This window comes from Ailuropoda melanoleuca, chromosome 13, assembly GCF_002007445.2.
Source record: "Ailuropoda melanoleuca isolate Jingjing chromosome 13, ASM200744v2, whole genome shotgun sequence".
In the NCBI taxonomy this organism is placed as follows: Eukaryota; Metazoa; Chordata; class Mammalia; order Carnivora; family Ursidae; genus Ailuropoda; species Ailuropoda melanoleuca.
In genome coordinates, this window is record NC_048230.1 from 24,989,925 (window position 1) to 25,010,392 (window position 20,468).

General features: G+C 40.4%; 2 protein-coding genes across 2 annotated transcripts; both read right to left on the reverse strand.

The window, feature by feature from the left end:
* Window positions 1-2,677: 2,677 nt before the first annotated feature.
* On the reverse strand, window positions 2,678-7,374 carry KRT26 (keratin 26). Its single transcript, XM_034641250.1, has 8 exons — window positions 6,905-7,374; window positions 6,365-6,447; window positions 5,806-5,962; window positions 5,514-5,675; window positions 5,304-5,429; window positions 4,728-4,945; window positions 3,417-3,484; window positions 2,678-2,829 (listed from the first exon to the last, which is right to left on the reverse strand). The coding sequence occupies exons 1-8, from the start codon at window positions 7,331-7,333 to the stop codon at window positions 2,678-2,680; spliced, it is 1,395 nt and encodes a 464-aa protein (XP_034497141.1). The 5' UTR covers window positions 7,334-7,374.
* A 7,765-nt stretch (window positions 7,375-15,139) lies between these two features.
* KRT27 (keratin 27) lies at window positions 15,140-20,097 on the reverse strand. The gene is made up of 8 exons (XM_002924942.4): window positions 19,619-20,097; window positions 19,074-19,156; window positions 18,322-18,478; window positions 17,894-18,055; window positions 17,676-17,801; window positions 15,851-16,068; window positions 15,578-15,627; window positions 15,140-15,462 (listed from the first exon to the last, which is right to left on the reverse strand). The coding sequence occupies exons 1-8, from the start codon at window positions 20,030-20,032 to the stop codon at window positions 15,320-15,322; spliced, it is 1,353 nt and encodes a 450-aa protein (XP_002924988.1). The 5' UTR covers window positions 20,033-20,097; the 3' UTR covers window positions 15,140-15,319.
* Window positions 20,098-20,468: the final 371 nt, after the last annotated feature.

A 20,468-nucleotide genomic window follows, 5' to 3' on the forward strand; every position in this document is an offset into this window, starting at 1 on the left:
TGCAACATGGACGGCACTGGAGGAGATAATGCTAAGTGAAATAAGTCAAGCAGAGAAAAACAATTATATAATTTTTCTCATCTATGGAACATAAGAACTAGGAAGATCAGTAGGGGAAGAAAGGAATAAAGAAGGGGGGTAATCAGAAGGGGGAGTGAAGCGTGAGAGACTATGGACTCGGAGAAACAAACTGAGGGCTTCAGAGGGGAGGGGGGTGGGGGAATGGGATAGGTTGGTGATGGGTAGCAAGGAGGGTACGTATTGCATGGTGCACTGGGTGTTATATGCAACTGATGAATCATCGAACCTTGCATCAGAAACCAGGGATGTACTGTATGGTGACTAACATAACGTAATAAAAAAACATTAAAAAATAGATAAAGACTTCTTTAATCTGTGAACTGGTGTCTTTCATCAGTTCTGGAAAAATTTCAGCTTTTTATCGCTTCAGATATTGCCTGACTCCAGTTGTCACTGTTTTATCCTTCTGGAAGTCAGAAAAGGTTTATTTTTTCCAGTCTGACTTTAAACCAATTGTTAGGGGGTAGATCCAGAGCCTGTTTTGAGGGCCTGAAGCTTGTTCAGTGTTTGGTCCTCAGATGGTAGTGCTGGCAGCGGTACTATAGGAATTGAAAGGCAAACCCACATTTGAATGAAATAAATGTTTCTTCTGTTAAGGAAAGTTTGCTCTTCCCTCCAGGATAAAGGGTTCAGTGGAGTCATCCTGAGAGCATGCGGTTAGTTTTCCTTCTGAAAAAGCGGTACCATCGCAAGGGCTCAGTTTCTACATCTGCTGATGACAGGTCAGTAGCTTGACCAGCCTTAGGGAGATGGAATCTGAAGTACAGACTTCATATCTGTCACAATGGCCACTTTGACAATGGGCTCATTGTGCCAGCATTGATGCGGGGAAGAGGGAAGCTGGTTGACCTCCACAAGATGAATCAGCTTGTCCACATAGTTGTGGAGCTTTTTCTCTGGAGTGGATGTTCTAGAGAGGGCATTAAAATGAGTCACAAAGAGCCATACGCCTTGTGCTCACTCCCAGAGGAATGCAATTTTCATAACTGTGGACTTGTCATATGTGAAGATTTTTTATAGGAATTGCACAAAAATAAAATTTATAAAAATTCTTGTGTATAAAGAGCATGAAGTAGAACTAAAAATAACAAATATGTTGCATTACCTATTCTATTCCTGACAAGAGGAGATTTTTATCTTTCATAGGCATCAGTGAAAATGAATTCTCTACAATTTTACACATCTGATGACTTAAAAGATTTTCCCTAGACTAGCTTCTGGTTCCACACACCTCATAACTTGTATCTCTTCTGTTATCTACATATTTCTGGTGCTGTGTGTTGTAAGATTTGTTCATATCATGACTTGCAGCCTTCTACGTTTATGATATGATATGATACTGCATGGGCACAGTGGGCAGTGGGAATATTCCTAGAAGCTTCCCATGGAAATGATGAGAACCTCATTAATATATTCCACTACACTCATCTCAACTTCCTCTTGACTTAGGGTGACTTTATATCCATATGCCTACAATAGGTCAGCTCATGTCTGCTAATATGCCTGGTGAATAGCATCCTTTACTCTCCCTCAAATGTTACATTTGGATAAAAAAATGGAAGTTCACTCCATCTTAGATGTGATAGATCACCCCAAATGAGGGAAGCGTGATGGAGGAGAAATTGGAGTGGAAAGAGATAGCAGACTTAACCAATGGTGCTAAAATTATCTTAGTTTTGCAAAAGTTTTCCAAAAACAGCTATGCAAACATAATGCTAGGGCCCTTCCTGTGTTAATGAGGCACCTGAAGCTTATGCATCGTTAGTGTCGTGGTAAATTCATCTGTCAATCACCCTGCCCTCAACTTCATCCCTTAGCCTGGTTCACCATCATACTCGGTTCTTCTAAGTCCTGAACCTCTCCTGGATTCTACGGGGTCAATCAGTTCCTTGATCATGTATTTTTGTTGTTGTTGTTGAGGATTCTTCCACCATTCTGAACCCATGGGCTTTCTCCCATGTGGTAGGTGTAGAGAGATGAATGTACTGCAAAATGGAAAAACAGCTCTCCAGAGTCAGATTCAGCAAACTCACATTAACTGATCACCCACGCAGGCTCGCCGTTATGAGGGTGAACAAATCGTAGTGATTGAGGGGGATACTGTTCCATGCACAGAAGCCCAAAGCCAAGGAGATATACTCATTTACATGGTTGACTGGGGACAGATTTGGGGCCAGAGAGGAGGTCTGGTGTTCTTTCCAACTTATCTTACCATGAATTGAAGTAAATGTGACTGTGTGACACCTTATTTTACCAGCCTATCCTTAGTACTGTCACACTGGGATCAACTGTAGAAATTCAAAAGCACCAGATTCATTAACAGAAAAATGTTTGCAACAGAAAAATTTTTAATGAATGGCCAAAAAGTCCCCTGAAATAGAAACAAAACAATGAGACAGAGCAAGATTTTTCCTATTCCTGAGAAGAAATACATGGAAAGAACATGAGAAAAAGAGGAGAAGGAAACAAATTCTAGCCCTTGCATTTTTAAAAACAGAAATGAATGATTTCCTTGGGTTATTTGGCCAATGGGATTTTGCTAAGGCAGGCTTTTTTTTTTTTTTTTTTTTTTTTTTTTAAATAACTTGTTTTCTCACTACGGTGTTTTGGAAGGTATTCGTTGCTCCATTGTAATGTTGCTTATTTTAGAGGATTTTTCTTCAACTGAGTGGACCCTCAGTGAAAGGACATTACCAAGTTGATCTAGTTCCTCAACCACTGTTTTGACAACAATTTCTTCTTTTGAGTCTAAAATAAAATAAATGCAAATTTAGTACTCATTCTTAACAGGCTGAAAGGTACTCAGTCCTAACAGTATGCTTCTGAAAAACAGTGTTTGCAAGTTTGCAGTACATTGAGCTGTAATACTGGGTTTGAAGACCATGCTTAGCAAGGCCCAGAACGATCTTATACTTACCATTGTTTTTAGAACAATGGGTGTTTGAAGGTGTAAGTAAAACATAGATTGGAACAACCTAAGTAGCAGGCAGGTACTGGCCTGGAGCAAGTCATGTCTTCTTTTAAATGCCAACTTGCCCTGTTTTTGTGGTTTAAAATGCAGTAGCTCTTTCATCAAAGCATTGGAACTGGGAAAATAACAGGTTCTAGGTAAGAAAAATGGGGATTGAGTCCCCATTTCAGAAATTTCACAGTTTGACCACATCTGTTCTACAGGAATATAAAATACATTAAAAAGCTGCCATAATGACCCCTGATTTCTTCATTCACTAGAATTAACCTTAGAACAATTTGATTTAGTTTACAAATAAGTGACTGGTTTCATAAAATTGCTTGTGTTGAAAAGATTTATGCCAAGTAAAAAAACCCTGCAGTACCTTTGACTCGATTTTCCGAGTGTATGGGCCCACGTCCTTTGGATTTGTAACATGTGGACTTGCTTTTTCTGCGAAGAGAAAATTGTTGCTTTTTTTTTCTCCCCCTTTCAGAAGGAAGGTCAGAAATAACTATGAGTTGGGAATAAAAGTTTGGGAGTTCTAGTTTCCACAAGATTAAATTCCTCTGATGTTTAAGAGATATAGAAGTAAGCTTTTCATGACCTCAGTATCGTGAAGGAGAGATTAAATATTTATGCTGAGAAATTCCCTTGTGTCCAGCTATTGTCTCTTTTGTCTCGCGATCTGCGGACTCCAGTTTCTGACTGACCTTCCAGTCAATCACCTGGCCAATGAACAAGTTCAGGGTGCCGTGATCCAGAAGGTGCTGGGCTAGGTGCTGTAGCAAATATGGAGTGATGATACAAGCGGTTTACACCATGAAGAATAAAGCATATGCATGTGAAAATGTAGCTGGAACACAGCTTGAAAGGTGTAGTGAAAGAAGGGAATTATGAATGCTGCCATGAGCCCTTTGTTCGAAGGAGGGAACATCACTGTTGAGTTCCTATGAGAGTAGGTTGTAGAGGGCTGACACTAGCCTTGGAAAACGCATGAGATGGTGCGGACTCCTGGTGTGACCACGGGCAAACATTTAGTAACAGCCGCTGGTTACCGGGTACCTTCTGTGTGCAAGCCACTCTCCTGAGCCCTCCTCCACCTCTGAAGTGAGGCACTATGGTCCAGGGTAAAGACTGTGGTTTTGCTGTTATCACAATCTTACCAGTAAGAAAAATGGGATTTAAGGAGGTTAAACCATGCGTTCACATTCACCCAGTGGTGTGATCCGCACTCAGAGTTACAATTCCAGGGCTGTTGCTCTTGGCTAACAAGCTATGGTGACTTCTCCAAGGAAACTGTTATCTTTCAAATGAAAACGTAATAACCCAGGTAATACAGGGTGCACGCATGGTCACTAGTGAAGTACTAACAAAACAGAGCGTGTTGTCGTAGGAAATGGGCTTCAGCATTAAGTCACAGAAAGCAATTCCCCGCCCCCACCCGAATTGCAGGAATTGTTTAACATTTGGTATTTGAGTGTCCAATATGTTATAGATACACGCACTTCACATACTTGGACATTTGATTTGGCTGCCCGTTTTCATTTCACTTGGATGTGATAATAAATTCCTGAGACCACAGATGATTATGATCCTTAGAGAAGGAAATTCTAGAATATGATATTGGTATACGTGGATACCGAGAAAACCCGGTTGATGGGAGATGATTTTTTTTTCACAAGTTAGTATTTACCTTTCTTCTCCATCTATTAGCTTGCAATACGTTTCTATTTCTTTCTCTAAAAATATCTTGATATCTAGAAGCTGTTCGTACTCCAGCTTCTGGCCTTCTGTTTCCGTGCGAATCTGTTGTAGTTCTTCCTCCATTGCCCCAATCTGGTCCTGGATTTGCTGGAGCTGGAAGCAGTAATTGCCTTCCGTCTCGGCCAGGGAGCACTCATAGGAATGTTTCTGAAAGAAGAATAAAGCAAGGCTTGCATGTGGGTAACAGATAAACAGCACGTTCATATTGGAAACATACTCAAGGTGGAAAGAGGCATTTGTACAAGGTCTAAATCTTTTCGATTGAAAATCAGCATAAGCCAGGTTTCTTTAAAAATTTTTTTTTTCTCTCCAGTGAGAAAAGTTTGATTTTTCAGTACTGGGATTGGTGAGTCAGATGTAATGTTTTTATGGACAGTGTTTTTATTATTTACCACATTTTATACTTTAGTTATATATACTCAGATGTGCATTCACCTACACACACACACACACACACACACACACACACACACACACATTCAAATCAGCGGTGACTCCTACGAACCACGGCCACGACGGACTGCAGTTCTATTTCCAGGGTTTGCAGACTGCGTTTCAGCTCCGTCAGCTCGCTCCTGGCTGTGGCGGCTGCTCCAGCGTCGTCAGAGATCTGCTGCTGCAGGGGGGCGCTCTGTAGTGGATTATCAGCAAGGTCAGCGACCTGCTCGGCGGTCAGCCGACCAAGCCCTGGGGGTGTGCTTTGCCACAGACGTACCTTCTCGTTGAACCAGACCTCCACGTCCCTGCGGTTCTGCTCGGCCAAGTCCTCGTACTCGGCCCTCATGTTGTTCAGCAGGACCGTGAGGTCCACGCCTGGGGCTGCGTTCACCTCCACGTTCACGTCCCCCCCTGCTGCACACTGCAGGACTTTCATCTCCTGGAAAAGGGATCCCTATGAACCCTCAAGGTAGACGTTTGACAGATCTTCCCACTCTGCTCCGAAGTGACCCGTGGGCCGGAGCAACGAAATCGGGTACTCTCCGAAGCCACGCTGCGGGGTCCCTTACCTCCTGGTGATTTTTCTTGAGGTACGCCAATTCCTCGCTGAGGGTTTCAAACTGTATCTCCAGGTCAGCCGTACAAAGGGTCAGCTCATCCATAACCCTGTGAAGACCATTGACGTCGGCCTCTACGCCCTGGTGTAGAGCAAGCTCGTTTTCGTACCTGAAAGGGGAGTAAAGAGCTTGAGAAATGTGACCGTGGGCAGGCGCAGAGCATAACTTTCTTCCACGTCTGGTATATTGCACGACAGGATATTCTGTCCGTGCTTCTAAAGCTTGGTGCATCGGCAAAGAGACGACACCCTTCGGAATACCTAGTGATTTAGGACGATTATCTCGGAGGAGTTGTTTCTTCAGAATTTTTATCATCCAATGTGCTTCGTAGTTGAATCAACATGCTGTTCAAAATTCATATGATAGCTCTTTCTATAAGGGCACAGTTAATTTCTTCAGTGATTTAGTCTGACTTCATAAAAACATGTTGGTTTTTAAAGCAAGAGTTCTGTTTTTTACTCCAACTGTAGTATTTACCCTTATTATAGTTAATTACGTTATTTTCACCTACTTCAGCCTGAAGTCATCGGCGGTCAGTCTGGCGTTGTCATTTTGTAGAACAATGCTGGAGTTACAGGTGGTCACAGAAATAATCTAAATAGGGTAGATTGTGCAAAATAGTTAAGTGTCGAAAGTCAAGGGACAGTCCAGATTTCAGTGTGATTCTTTCCTTCTCAACCCATCAAGTATCTACTTTACTATCATTTTTTCTACATGAAAGGAATCTGGCTTTTTTTTTTTTTCCAGACAGCGAATGTCGAGAGCTTAGGAGCCAAAGTGTAAGCTTTTACAATCACAGATACTTTTATTGCTTTTGATCAAAAAATATGAGCTAAATATAAGATCAGCAAGGCGATTATATCTGTTTTGAAACTATTTGCCTTTAATTCTACGTTTTTGGGGGGGGGCAGACACTGCTTTAAGCCCTGGGAATGAAGAGTGAGCAAATAATACATCATGTCAAAATTTTAAGCACATTTTATGTTTTGTCTTTTTTAGGTAATGTACACCCAAAATCAATAGTAAAAGTAGACAAATCCGTATTTCTTACCTGCCTTTTAAGATCTTCAATGACTGAGAAGTATCTTGTGTAGTCATGATCTAGTCCCCGGCAAGAACCAGGCCCATATTTCTCATACCAGGCCTTGATCTTCTGCTCCAGGTCTGCGTTGGCCTCTTCCAGAGCTCGCACATGGTCCAGGTAGGAGGCCAAGCGGTCATTGAGGTTTTGCATGGTGACCTTCTCGTTCCCAGAAAGCAGGCCATGCTCATTTCCAAGAAAACCAGCACAGACGCCCCCACCACCATTACAGAAACCTCCTGCAGAAGAAATGCTCCCAAGAGAACAAGAAATGCTGCTTCCCGCTCCCGATCCACGGCACACATTCCCAGCCCCGAAGCCTGGACCTCCACCAGACAGCCGCCCTGGGCCAGCTCGTGAGCAGACTCGCCTGGATCCACTAGAAAGTTGAAAAGACATGGCGACACTATGGCAGAGTGACCCTTCCTCAGCGAGGAGCAAAGCAAAAGCACGCCATCCGTAGACGTGATCTCCATTGGCCTTTTATAGAACTCAGTAGGTCGTTTCAGCCTTGACTTTCAATCTGTAATAAAATATTACTCGTTCCCTAATTGTTATTTTTCATCATTGGGTGATTTTTTTATAGTGTCCAGTCTGTAGGTGGAAAGGTGCCCCAAGGATATCTTGGTCTATGAAAAGGTGCCTGGTCGAGTAATACTAAATCATAGTTTCAAAGGTCAAAATTAAATATGAGTAAACATCCATCTTTTTGACTTCTGGAAGAGAGTCTAGTTTCCCCCCCCCAGACAATAAAGAATTAATAATTTACATGAGAAATGTCCACTGCTTTTGTCCTGCAAATGTTTGTGGAGTATTTCTATTATCCATGCTTCACTGGGCGTTTCCTTTTTATTAATATCAGATACTCTCAAAATACAGTGATCTGTTGGTAGTGGGAATTTTTAAATTGATTTTGCTTATCAATTTAACTAAAATTAATGACTATGTGTCAGTGACAGAAAATTGTTTGTATTGAGATTTCTTGGTTTAGTCCAGGAGCAGAATATCCATTCAACAGACTTCTGAGTCTCCACATTGTTCATTTCTCTACCTCAGAGGTATTGTTTACTGCCTTTTAGTTTAAATTTATGTATTTAAGGTCTTGGGAATTATTTTGAGAACTGAGCTTCCTATTAATAATTAGGGAGTAAAATATATGAAGGAGAGATGTGTTTTCATCCCTACCTAGAAAACCAATAATTATGGTACTCGAGATGGGAGATTAGTTGTTATAGGTAAGCGGCCCCTTCATTCCCTTTCCTTGATACCCATGGGAAGATATTCCATTGGTTGTGCTTCATTTTCCTGCTGGGCAAATGAAAATAATAACACTGAATCTCGAGCGGTTTCAATAGTTAGTGACTATAAAGCAGTCTGCATGACACAAACACTTTGTAAATGTTAATTATTTAAATGAGTATAATAAAGTGAACATGTCAGACAGGATCAGGTCTCTATGACTTATAATGGTACAAACTGGTTACTGATTATGGGTTTAGATTGTTTTGAAACAGTAATTTTTTCTGAATGAGATTTTTCAGTGCTGTGTGTATCACATACTTTGAAAAACACCCAACATTACTGCTCCTGAAAGATTCATCGTAATGGTGGGCCAGAACGCCTGGATTTTTTCAACCAAAATATTGGAAGATAATTAATAGAAAACTGTAATTCAGACCATTGCTACAGGTTTAGAATAATGTGTGATAAGAGATGTAGCTCGTATTCAGAGACTTGTTATTGACATTGTTGTGACCTGGTCACAATTTTCATCTTTTGTCCAAACTTCCCGTGAATAAAACAAGAAAAACAGAGTATGGGGTCAGTGTAATCTTGGGTCTCTTGGATAAGAGGTATTATGAGGCTGCAAAGTATTATTAACATAATCTACTTATCTCTAGATATTTTATAAATACTAATTAACTTGTAATCTTTTGGGGAGCAAGTTAAGCATATATTATTAGAACCTTTTGGGGATGAGTTGGCTGGGAAACTAAGTGGTAACACAGATCACACAGCACTTTTATATCCAAGCAGGACTGGAATGAATGATGCTTAACTCCTTCTGAAAACACTGTCATCTGTTTACTCATCAGGTCAAATCTCTTGACTTTTCTTACTCATAGATTTCCTCTACACTAACACTTGCTAGTTCACTTTTGGGTGTCCTTTAGTCCTTTCCAGAAATGAATTTTAGCCCTACATCTCTATCCATACATTTCTTCCTTGAGAGTGGCTATTTGATTCACAGTAAGAAACACATATTCAGCCACATATCATTATCTTTTCTTGAAACTCTATTAGGTATTAGAATATTCAATATATAAGGTGCATATTCTAGGTACTCAGAAATCATTGAATTAAACTGTAAGTTATGATGTGTAAATGTCTGCTCACCTCAGGATAAACACATTCATCACATTATCTTAGTCTAACAATAGTAAGCTAATTTTGCCCCTGATAAATTTAGTGTTTAGTTTCAAATATGCTTCAATACCTTTAAAAAAATTTTTTTATTTAAATTCAATTTAGTTAACATATACTGTATTATTAGTTTCAGGGGTAGAATTTGGTAATTCATCAGTTGCATGTAACACCCAGGGCTCATTACATCAAGTTCCTGCCTTAATGCCCATCACCCAGTTACCCCATGCCCTCACCCACCTCCCCTCCAGCAACCCTCAGTTTGTTTCCTAGAGTTAAGAGTCTCATGGTTTGTCTCCCTCTCTGTTTTTTTTTCAAAGATTTTATTTATTTATTTGACAGAGATAGAGGCAGCCAGTGAGAGAGGGAACACAAGCAGGGGGAGTGGGAGAGGAAGAAAGCCGGCTCCTAGTGGAGAAGCCTGATGTGGGGCTCGATCCCATAACGCCGGGATCATGCCCTGAGCCGAAGGCAGACGCTTAACGACTGAGCCACCCAGGCGCCCCTCCCTCTCTGTTTTCATCTTATTTTATTTTCCCTTCCCTTCCCCCTTGTTCATCTGTTTTGTTTCTTAAATTCCACATATAAGTGAAATCATATGGTATTTGTCTTTCTCTGACTGACTTATTAGCATAATACCCTCTAGTTCCATCCACGTCGTTGCAAATGGCAAGATTTCGTTCTTTTTTTTATGGCCGAGTAATATTCCATTGTGTATATATATACCACACCTTTTTTATCCATTCATCTGTTGATGGGCATCTGGGCTCTTTCCATATTTCGGCTATTGTGGGCGTTGCTGCTATAAACATTGGGGTACATGTGCCTTGAATCACTATTTTTGTATCCTTTGGATAAATGCCTCGTAGTGCAATTGCTGGGTCAGAGGGTAGCTCTATTTTTAACTTTTTAAGGAACCTCATACTGTTTTCCAGAGTGGCTGCGCCAGTTTGCATTCCCACCAATAGTGTAGGAGGGCTCCCCTTTCCCTTCATCCTCGCCAACTTCTGTTGTTTTCTGAGTTGTTAATTTTAGCTATTCTGACTGGTGTGTTGTGGTATCTCACTGTTTATTTGATTTGTATTTCCCTGATGCTGAATGATGTTGAGAATTTTTTCATGTGTCTGTTAGCCAATTTGTATGTTTTCTTTGAAGAAAAGTCTGTTCATGTCTTCTGCCCATTTCTTGACTGGATTTTTTGGTTTTTGGGTATTGAGTTTGATAAGTTCTTTACAGATTTTGGATACTAGCCCTTTATCCAATACGTCATTTGCAAATATCCTCTCCCATTCCATAGGATGCCTTTTAATTTTGTTGATAATTTCCTTTGCTGTGCAAAAGCTTTTTATCTTGTTGAAGTCCCAATAGCTCATTTTTGCTTTTGTTTCCCTTGCCTTTGGAGATGTGTCTAGCCAGAAGTTGCTGTGGGTGAGGTCAAAAAGGTTGTTGCCTATGTTCTCTTCTAGGATTTTGATGGATTCCTGTATCACATTTAGGACTTTCAATAACTTTTGCTGTTGTTTAAAATCTACATTCTACATTTCTGTTATCCAAGTTGAAACGGTATTTTTCTCAGACATGAACGAAGTTTGTTTTGTCACTAGATATCTAGTTTTTCTGAGAATCGGAAGCTGGTGTGCTAATTCTTCCCGCAAAATGGCATCTCTGGTTTTGATATTCCCACTCTGCACTGAAGGGAACAGTGGACCTGAGAAATGAAATCAGATACTATCCGAAGCCACTCTGTAGGGTCCATGACTTGATAATGGCTCAGGCTTGGATTGATTGGAGTTTAGAATGCACTTAGTTTTTTCCTCCCTTCTTTTGCTAGCAGGAAGGTGGAATCATGAGGTTCTCAATAGCATGGTGTTGTGTTGGGAGTCAAGGACGGACTACGAGCCAGACCGCCTGGATTAGCATTCCAGCTATTCCAGTTATTAGCTGTGTGACCTTGAGATAGTTACTCAATCAATCTCTGCCTCAGTTTCCTTATGTACAAAAAGAGGATGATAATAGTATCTATCTCGTAGGGTTGTTCTGAGAATTAAAATGATGTTTAGAATAGAATTCAAAGAGCTGGGTATCACAATTATTGATTCTTTCCTGGAAGTTGTGTAAAAAGTCCCATATATACTTTGGTTTTGTTGCCTCTATTTTGGTGTCACATCCAAGAAATCACTGCTAAGACCAATGTCAAGGAGCTTTCTCCTATGTCTATGGCCATACCACCCTGAACACATCTGATCTCATCTTTCGTGTTTGCTTTGAGGAGTTTTACTGTTTTGGGTCTCGTGTTTAGGTCTTTAATCCATTCTGAGTTGATTTTTGTGTATAATGCGTCATAGGGGCCCAATTTCACATGGGGCCCTTTTAACGTGGATATTCAGTTTTCCCAACACCATTTCTTGAAGAGATTATCCTTTCCTCATTACATATTCTTGGCCCCTTTGTCGAAGATAAGTTGACCATCTATATGTGGATTTATTGCTGGGCTCTCTATTCTTTTTACTGTGGTAAAACACACAGAACATAAAATTATGACCTTATCTATTTTCAAGCGTACAATTCAGTGGTATTGAATACGTTCATAATGTTGTACAACCAACATACATCTCCATACTGTTTTCAACTTGTAAAACTTAAACATACACATTAAACAATAACTCCCCATTCTCTTCTCCCCAGCCCCTGGCAATCACCATTCTACTTTTTCTCTCTATGAATTGGTCAACTCCAGGTACCTTATATAAGTGGAATCATATACTATTTGTCTTTTTTGTGACTGGCTTATTTTACTTAACATAGTGACTTCAAAGCTTCATCTATGTAGTAGCATGTGTCAGAATTTCCTTCCTTTTAAAGGCTGAATAATATTCCATTGTATGCATACACCACATTTTGCCTATTCATTCATTGTTGATGATTACTTGGTTACTTCTACATTTTAGTTGTTGTGAATGAGGCTGCTCTGAACATGGGTGTACAAATATCTTTTCAAGATCCTGCTTTCTATTCTTTTGGGCATATACCAGGAAGTGGAATTGCTGGTAATTCTATTTTCAATTTTTTGAGGAACTGCCATATTGTTTTTCATAGTGGCTGCACCAGTTTGCATTCCCACCAACAGTGCACAAGGATTCTAATTTCTCCATATTTTTCTGTCTTCCATGCTCTTTTATTTACTGTAGCTTTGTAATGTATTTTGAAATCAGAAAGTGTGATTTGTCCTTTCTCAAAATTGCTTTAGCTATTAAGAGGTTTTTTTTTTAATCTATATGAATTTTAGGATTGCCTTTTCTGTTTATGATAAAAAATGTTACTGGGATTTTGACAGGGATTGCATTAAATCTGTAGATTGCTTTGGTAGTACGGCCATTTAAACATTATTAATTCTTCTGGTTCATGAACATGGGATGTCTTTTGATTTATTTGTGTCTGCTTTAATTTCTTTCATCACTGTTTTGTAGTTTTCAGTGTAAAAGTCTCTCATCTCCTTAGTTAAGCTTATTCTTAAGTATTTTATTCTTTTTGATGCTATTACAAGTGGAATTGTTTTCTTAATTTTCCTTTTGGATAATTTATTGTAAGTATATAAAAATGTAACTGATTTTTTATGCTGATTTTGTATCCTACAAATTTGCTGAATTTATTTATTAGTTCTAACAGTTTTTAGGCGGAGTCTTTAGGGTTTTCTACATATAAGAGCGTGCTATCTGCAAACAGAGACAATTTTACTTCCTCTCTTCCAATTTGGGTGCCTTTTATTTCTTTTTCTTGCTTAAGTGCTCTGGCTAGGAATTCCAGTATTGAATAAAATTGGTGAGTGGACATCCTTGTCTTATTCCTGGTATAGAGGAAAAGCTTTCAGATTTTCACCATTGAGTATGATACCAGCTGTGGTATTGTCATATATGGCCTTTGACATTGAGTTACATTCCTTCTCTACCTAATTTGCCAAAGCATTTTTATCCTAAACAGCTGTTATATTTTGTCAAATGCTTTTTTCTGTATCTATTGAGATGATCATATGATTTTTACCCTTCCATCTGTTAATGTGGTGTATCACATTTATTGATTTGTGTGTGTTGAACCATTCTTGCATCCCAGGGATAAATCACATTTGATCATGGCATACGATTCTTTTAAGGTGCTGTTGAATTTGTTTTGCTAGAATTTTGTTGAAGATTTTTGCATCTATATTCATCAGGGATATTGGCCTGTGATTTTCTTTTCTTGTTGCATCTTTGTCTGGCTTTGGTAGAAGAGTAATGCTGGCCTTATGAAATGAGTTTGGAAATGTTTTCTCCTCTTATTTTTTGGAAGAGCTTGAGAAGGATTGGCATTAATTCTTCTGTAAGTAGTAGAATTCACCAGAGAAACCATCTGGTCCTAGGCTTTTCTTTGTTGAAAGGGTTTTTGATTACTGATTCAATCTCCTCACTCATCATTGGTCTGTTTAGATTTTCTATTTTTCATGATTTAGTCTTGGCAAGTTGCATGTTTCTAAGAATTTATTTCTTTTAGATTATCCAATTTGTTGGTATATAAATGTTTCAGTATTCTCTTATAATCCTTTGTATTTCTGGCATCACTTGTAATGTCTCCTTTTTCACTTATAATTTTTATTTGAGTCCTTTCTCTCTCTCTGGTTGGTCTAGCTAAAAATTTGCCAATTTTACCTATCAAAAAACTAACTCTCAGTCTTGTTGATCTTATCTCTTTTCTAGTCTCTACTTCATTTATTTCTGTTCTAATCTTTATTATGTCTTTCCTTCTGCTAACGTTAGGCTTAATTTCTCCTTTTTCTAGTTCTTTGATATGTAAAGTTCAATCGTTTATTTGTGAGCTTTCTTCTTTCTTAATATATGGTTATCACTATAAAGTTCCCTCTTAGTACTGCTCTTGCTGCATCCCATAAATTTTGGTATATTATATTTTCATTTTCATTTGTCTCAAGATTTTTTTTTAAATTTTCCTTTTGATTTCTTCTTTGACCCATTCATCCTTCAGGAGTGTATTAGTTAATTTCTACATATTTTTGAAATTTCCTATTTTTCCTCCTGTTATTGATGTCTAGTTTCATACTATTGTGGCCAGAAAAGATACTTGCTACGATTTCAGTCTTCTTCAGTCTGTTAAGATGTGTTTTGTGACCTAACATTGTGGAATTCCTCCCTTGCCCTATCTAGTTCCCACATCTCTCTCTCTTCCCTTCTACTTTTAAATGTCACCATTTACAGTTTTTTTTCTTTATTTTTAGGATGGTTTTGATTCTTAAACTTCTTATTTCCACTTCTTCTTTTTTTTTTTTAATTTTATTTATTTATTCAACAGAGATAGAGACAGCCAGCGAGAGAGGGAACACAAGCAGGGGGAGTGGGAGAGGAAGAAGCAGGCTCACAACAGAGGAGCCTGATGTGGGGCTCGATCCCATAACGCCGGATCACGCCCTGAGCCGAAGGCAGACGCTTAACTGCTGTGCCACCAAGGCGCCCCCTTATTTCCACTTCTATGAGCATGTTGCATTCAGGAATTAGATTTTATAGACTGTTTTATTCTCATTGCCAGCGCTTAGCAAATGTGCTTAACAAATATTTATAGGAGGCTGGAGGAAGATTTAAAACTTTTCAGAGATGTGAAAAAGACTCCAACCAGTTTACCTGTTAAACTTACTCCTAACTTGTGAAGGCCACTGAATTAAACAAAAGAAATTAAAAAATCAAATTCAGCTCCCCTTGCAGGTATGTTTAAAATGCAAAGATTGACCAGAACCAGTGAAGGTGATTTGCAACAGGAAGAGATTTTATTGACACACCACCATAGAGAAAGCCAAAGAAATGTTACCGTTCTACAAACAGCTTATCTTAATTCACTGGAAGAAAAGCAGAAAAATAAGAGGGCTTTTATTTAGGAACCTGTCTTCAGTTTGGTATTTTAATTTAGGGGCTCTTCTTCTGGGGTTCAGGAAGGCACCCTCTGTTCACTTTTCACATTGTTTGCTTTGGTGGATTTCTCTTCCACAGTGTGAACTCTGGATGAGAGAACTTTGCCACGAGGATCTATTTCTTCTACGATTGTTTTAACCATGGTGGTTTTAGATGACTCTAAAATGAACACATGAATTGTTAGAATTTCTCAGATCCACCAAGGGGAAATAATTAACTCATCATCTGAAACTTATACAAGTACATTTTGAATGCTCAACACAGCTTTGTTTACCTTTTATCTGATTTCCTGGTCCTCCATAGCCTTTTGATTTAACACAAGAGCTGTAAAAATATAGAGAGCTTGCATTAATTATTTCACTCTATTTTGCCGAGGAAACTGGAAAACAAGGGTTTGAGATGGGACATCTCTGGATTCTGAAATAACACTGGAAGGGGTTTAGGTATACATGATAAGGGTCATAAATACTCTGTACTTGATTTCAAAAAATCTTTAATAACCTTAAAATAAAGTATAAAGTGTTTTCTCAGTAGAAGCTGTACTTACCCATTCTCTCCATCAATCAGGCGGCAGTAGGTCTCAATCTCCTTTTCCAGGTGGACCTTGATGTCGAGCAGCTGCTCGTACTCCAGCTTCTGGCCCTCCGTCTCGGTCCTGACCTGGTGCAGCTGCTCTTCCAGGGCCCCGATCTGAGCCTGGATCTGGGCGAGCTGGGCGCAGTAGTTGCCTTCGGTCTCAGTAAGGGAGCACTCCAGGGAGTGTTTCTATGGATCAATAAGACATAGTTTAGTAGAAAATGTCGCAGTGTTGTTTTAGAATAAGGCAGAGCATTTACGAGATACGTAAAAGAGTTTTCTTACATGATGCAAATTACCATATTTACCCCAAAGCATCCCCCTTGTTCAATATTAATTGTTGCCTTTATTAGATGCCATACGGTTTTTCTGTTCGAGAATGACACAGTTGGTGGTGAATGTCACTCATATGTCCAGCAGTGTTAGCAAAGATGAACTTGTTTCTTCATAGGGCACAGTCTAAAGATCCCTGTGCCCCACCGATATAGCCTCTGATTCTAGAGTCTGGCACAATTTGCCACATTTCCCAGGAATAAAAGTCCCCCTACAATTTGCTACTTTGTTTCTAATCATGTGACAGTCTTGTCTCATGGAGATTGTAGCTCTTCTATTAAAAATTAACAACCCAGGGGCGCCTGGGTGGCACAGCGGTTAAGCGTCTGCCTTCGGCTCAGGGCGTGATCCCGGCGTTATGGGATCGAGCCCCACATCAGGCTCCTCTGTTATGAGCCTGCTTCTTCCTCTCCCACTCCCCCTGCTTGTGTTCCCTCTCTCGCTGGCTGTCTCTATCTCTGTCAAATAAATAAAATCTTTAAAAAAAAAAAATTAACAACCCATAGTGAACTGGGTAAACTTTCCTGAAGCAGACTGACCCAAAGAAAAGAATGACCTTTTTAAGCTTTAAATGGTTTGTGAATCCAAATGGGTTTATAAAGGGTTTCTCCTAAAGAGGGATGCTTGCTATACTTTCAGACGGAATAAAGATAAAAGTGTCTTCCTCTTTCAGCTGCAAGAATTTTTATGCCGAGTCCTAATTTTATATACACTCATACTCTCTTTTGTGGATAAACTCTGAAGGTTTGTTTACTAGCCACAGTGGGAAAAGTATAGACGTGGGAGTTAGGAAATTTGGAGGGAAGTTCAGCTTCCTTTGTATTCAACTGTGGGACTCTGGGAAAACTGCTTAACTTCTTTGAATTTCAGATTGTTCTTTTGGAAATAATGACAGGAATTATAAAGTCTGCCCTGCCCAAGCCCTAGGGTTATTGTGGATTCTAGTGGGAGAAAGTGCTGGGCAAACCCTGAATGAAAATGTTACTATTATTTTAGGGTGTTAACTTTATAGGCAACATTCATGCCTCTACTTTGCTTCTTGTTTATGCCACTTAAAAAGGAACTTGTAAGTGTTCTTAATTAAGTGTCCCAAAGGAATGCCAGATGATGATAGGAGGGGTGCCAACGCATTTTTGCACTCCACAGAGAATGGTTTTGTTCTGTTTTTTTTTTTAAATCTTTTGACGTGGAAGAGAAGATGCAGGGTAGAAACCATTTTCTTTTCGAGTACCTCACAATAATTGTACCTGCTAATTTCTAATGTTTCCTAATTATGAGCACCTAGGTCTACGTCCCCGGCCAAGAGGATTCTGCTGTGCAAAATGCAAAGGTGTCTTAGGTCAAGCAGGGTAATTAACAGATAAAAACGCAAATAAGTAATATCACGTGGAAGAAACACTCTTTGCATTTCTTCCCCGCTTCTGAAACAAATCTTTTTTTTTTTTTTTGGACTTTGTACTGACCATTGCCAAGAGGGACTGAAGTTCGATCTCCAGGGTTTGAAGAGTCCGTTTCATCTCGGTCAGCTCATTGCGAGCTGAGCTGGTGGCGCCGGCATCATCAGAAATCTGCTGCTGCAGGGTTGCGCTCTGAAAGTGGGGGGGCGGGGGGGGTGGTGAGGGTGCTGCCGGCCTCGCCTCAGTGCCCAGGGCCCCGCAAGCGTGCCCGGGCGGGGTTTTACCTTCTCGTTGAACCAGGCCTCCGCGTCCCTGCGGTTCTGCTCGGCCAGGGCTTCGTACTCGGCCCGCATGTTGTTCAGCAGGACCGTGAGGTCCACGCCGGGCGCCGCGTTCATCTCCACGTTCACGTTGCCTCCGGCCGCGCACTGCAACGCCTTCATTTCCTGAAAGAAATTCGTTTCACCACGTTAGGAGCTGAGTATTTTCAAAGGAACCAGACCGACAGGATGCGTAAGGTTAGAAACTTTTAAAAAAAGGTTTGTTTCTTTGGAGGCGGATGGAAAGGAACATGTCTAAACCATGCAGAGAAACTGACGAGTTCCTTCTGGAATACTGATGCCGGACATGGTTATACTTGTCATCTGAAATCCAGTTTTTAAAATCTTGGGAGCAAGACGGGTCATGGAATCGGGGGAGACAGAGCCCCTACCTCCTCGTGATTCTTCTTGAGGTAAGCTAGCTCCTCGCTCAGGGTTTCCAGCTGGATCTCAAGGTCGGTTCTGCACAGGGTCAGCTCATCTAGGACCCGGCGCAAACCGCTGACATCCGCATCGACGCTCTGGTGAAGGGCTTGTTCATTTTCAAACCTTAGAAAATATTTGACAGTTGCATCACCTTAGTCCCGTCACTTTTGAGGTCATCATTAAACTCCAACCATGCTTCAAGGTCAAACTGTTAACATATACTCAAAACGTCAGACTGCCCATAATGCAAGAAGCAAATTTCTTTGAAGCAAGAGAATTGGGAACACTCCAAATTCTCTTTCTTATGATCTTGACATTCATTTGTGTTGGTTCCTAAATTTCCCAAGTAAAATATATCATTCAACTGGTCATTCTTACCTGCATTTGGTTTATTTTTTATTATTTTTTATTTTTTTTAAAGATTTTTTATTCATTTATTTGACAGAGAGACAGTGAGAGAGGGAATACAAGCAGGGGGAGTGGGAGAGGGAGAAGCAGGCTCCGCACTGAGCAGGGAGCCCCATGCGGGAGGATCACAGGACCCTGGGATCATGACCTGAGCCAAAGGCAGACGCTTAGCGACTGAGCCACCCAGGCGCCCCAACCTACATTTGGTTTAAAACAAATAAAGTCAAACAATTGAGGTGACCCCCAATAGCTTTGATTAAAGGCAGAAATGTTGAGATAAATTCTTCAGTTTCTCTTCAGCTCTACTTACTTTAGTCTGAAGTCATCAGCCGTTAGTCTTGCATTATCATTTTGCAGGATAACATTGGCATTGCTGGTAGTCGCAGAAATGATCTGATAAATGGAAAGTCAGTTAGGAGTTAGGAAATGTCCCAATTCCTTGAAAAAAAGTCACCTATCAAGTTATAGTAAACTTTCTGGCATTCTGTCTCCAATAATAAGATGATTCTTTTGCAAATGGGAAATTAAGTATGGCCTCTTTTAACCTTCATCCCACCCATAAAAGAACCCTTTCTATGGAAAAAGTTATAAATAATACAGCAGGCCATGGTGGGCAGTTTTTGATATTTTCATATTACCAAAAGCATAAACATGCATACCTCATACCAGGTATGGGTGAGCCATGTTCAAAGATTAGAATTTGAATAGAAATTATCTTTAATATTCAGAATGCACAATGGAAAATCAGAAGTCGGGAGCAAAGCCCAGCCGTGTGTGACAGCTTAGACATTTGTGTTTGCTTGTGTGGCTGAGTAGTCTTAGGGGTATTAACCCTCACGACATTGTGCTTCTTACCTGGTTCCTAAGGTCATCGATTATCGGGAAGTATCGGCTGTAGTCATGATCAAGACCACGGCAAGAACCAGGCCCGAATTTCTCATACCAGCCCTTGATCTTCTGCTCCAGGTCCGTGTTGGCCTCCTCTAGTGCTCGCACGTTCTCCAGATAGGAGGCCAGGCGGTCATTGAGGTTCTGCATGGTGACCTTCTCATTGCCCGACAGGAGGCCGTGCTCATTCCCGGTGAAGGCAGCACAAGAAGCACTTCCCCCAGCCAGCCCCCCACCATGGCCTCCTGCAGATGAGCTGCCCCCAAAAGCGCAAGAGAAGCCACTTCCAATGCCCGGCACACCGCATGCATTTCCAGCCCCAAAACCCGCTCCCCCGCTGGAGCCAAGCCGTCTGGATGCAGAAGAAAAGCGCACAGACATGGTGTCCAGACCCAGAGAGCTTGTTCCTGGAGTGAAGCCCTGATGGCAAATGTCCTGCTCAAACAGTTGAGTTTGTCTTTATATACACATTATCAGGGTGTTTCTTGATGAACCCAGCTACCCATAGCAAACTGGTGTTTGCCAGCTCATCATGAATTATTCATAATTAGGTGTTTTTTTTTTTTTTTTTAATGAATGCCTTCACCCTACCGTGTCCATTTCTGTAGGTGGGTAGTTACCTTGGGGTGATTTGTTATCTCCAAAATGGGACAGGGAGGAGTAAAATCAAGATGATTATAGTGATGCATTTCAAATTTAGTATGAGCAATCCTTCCTGTCTTCCAGGTTTCAGGACTACAAAACTCCTATAAGAATAAAAAAGTGTGATGGACAGAGTTCTCTTTCCCGTGCTCAAACCAATGACAGTACGTTTTCT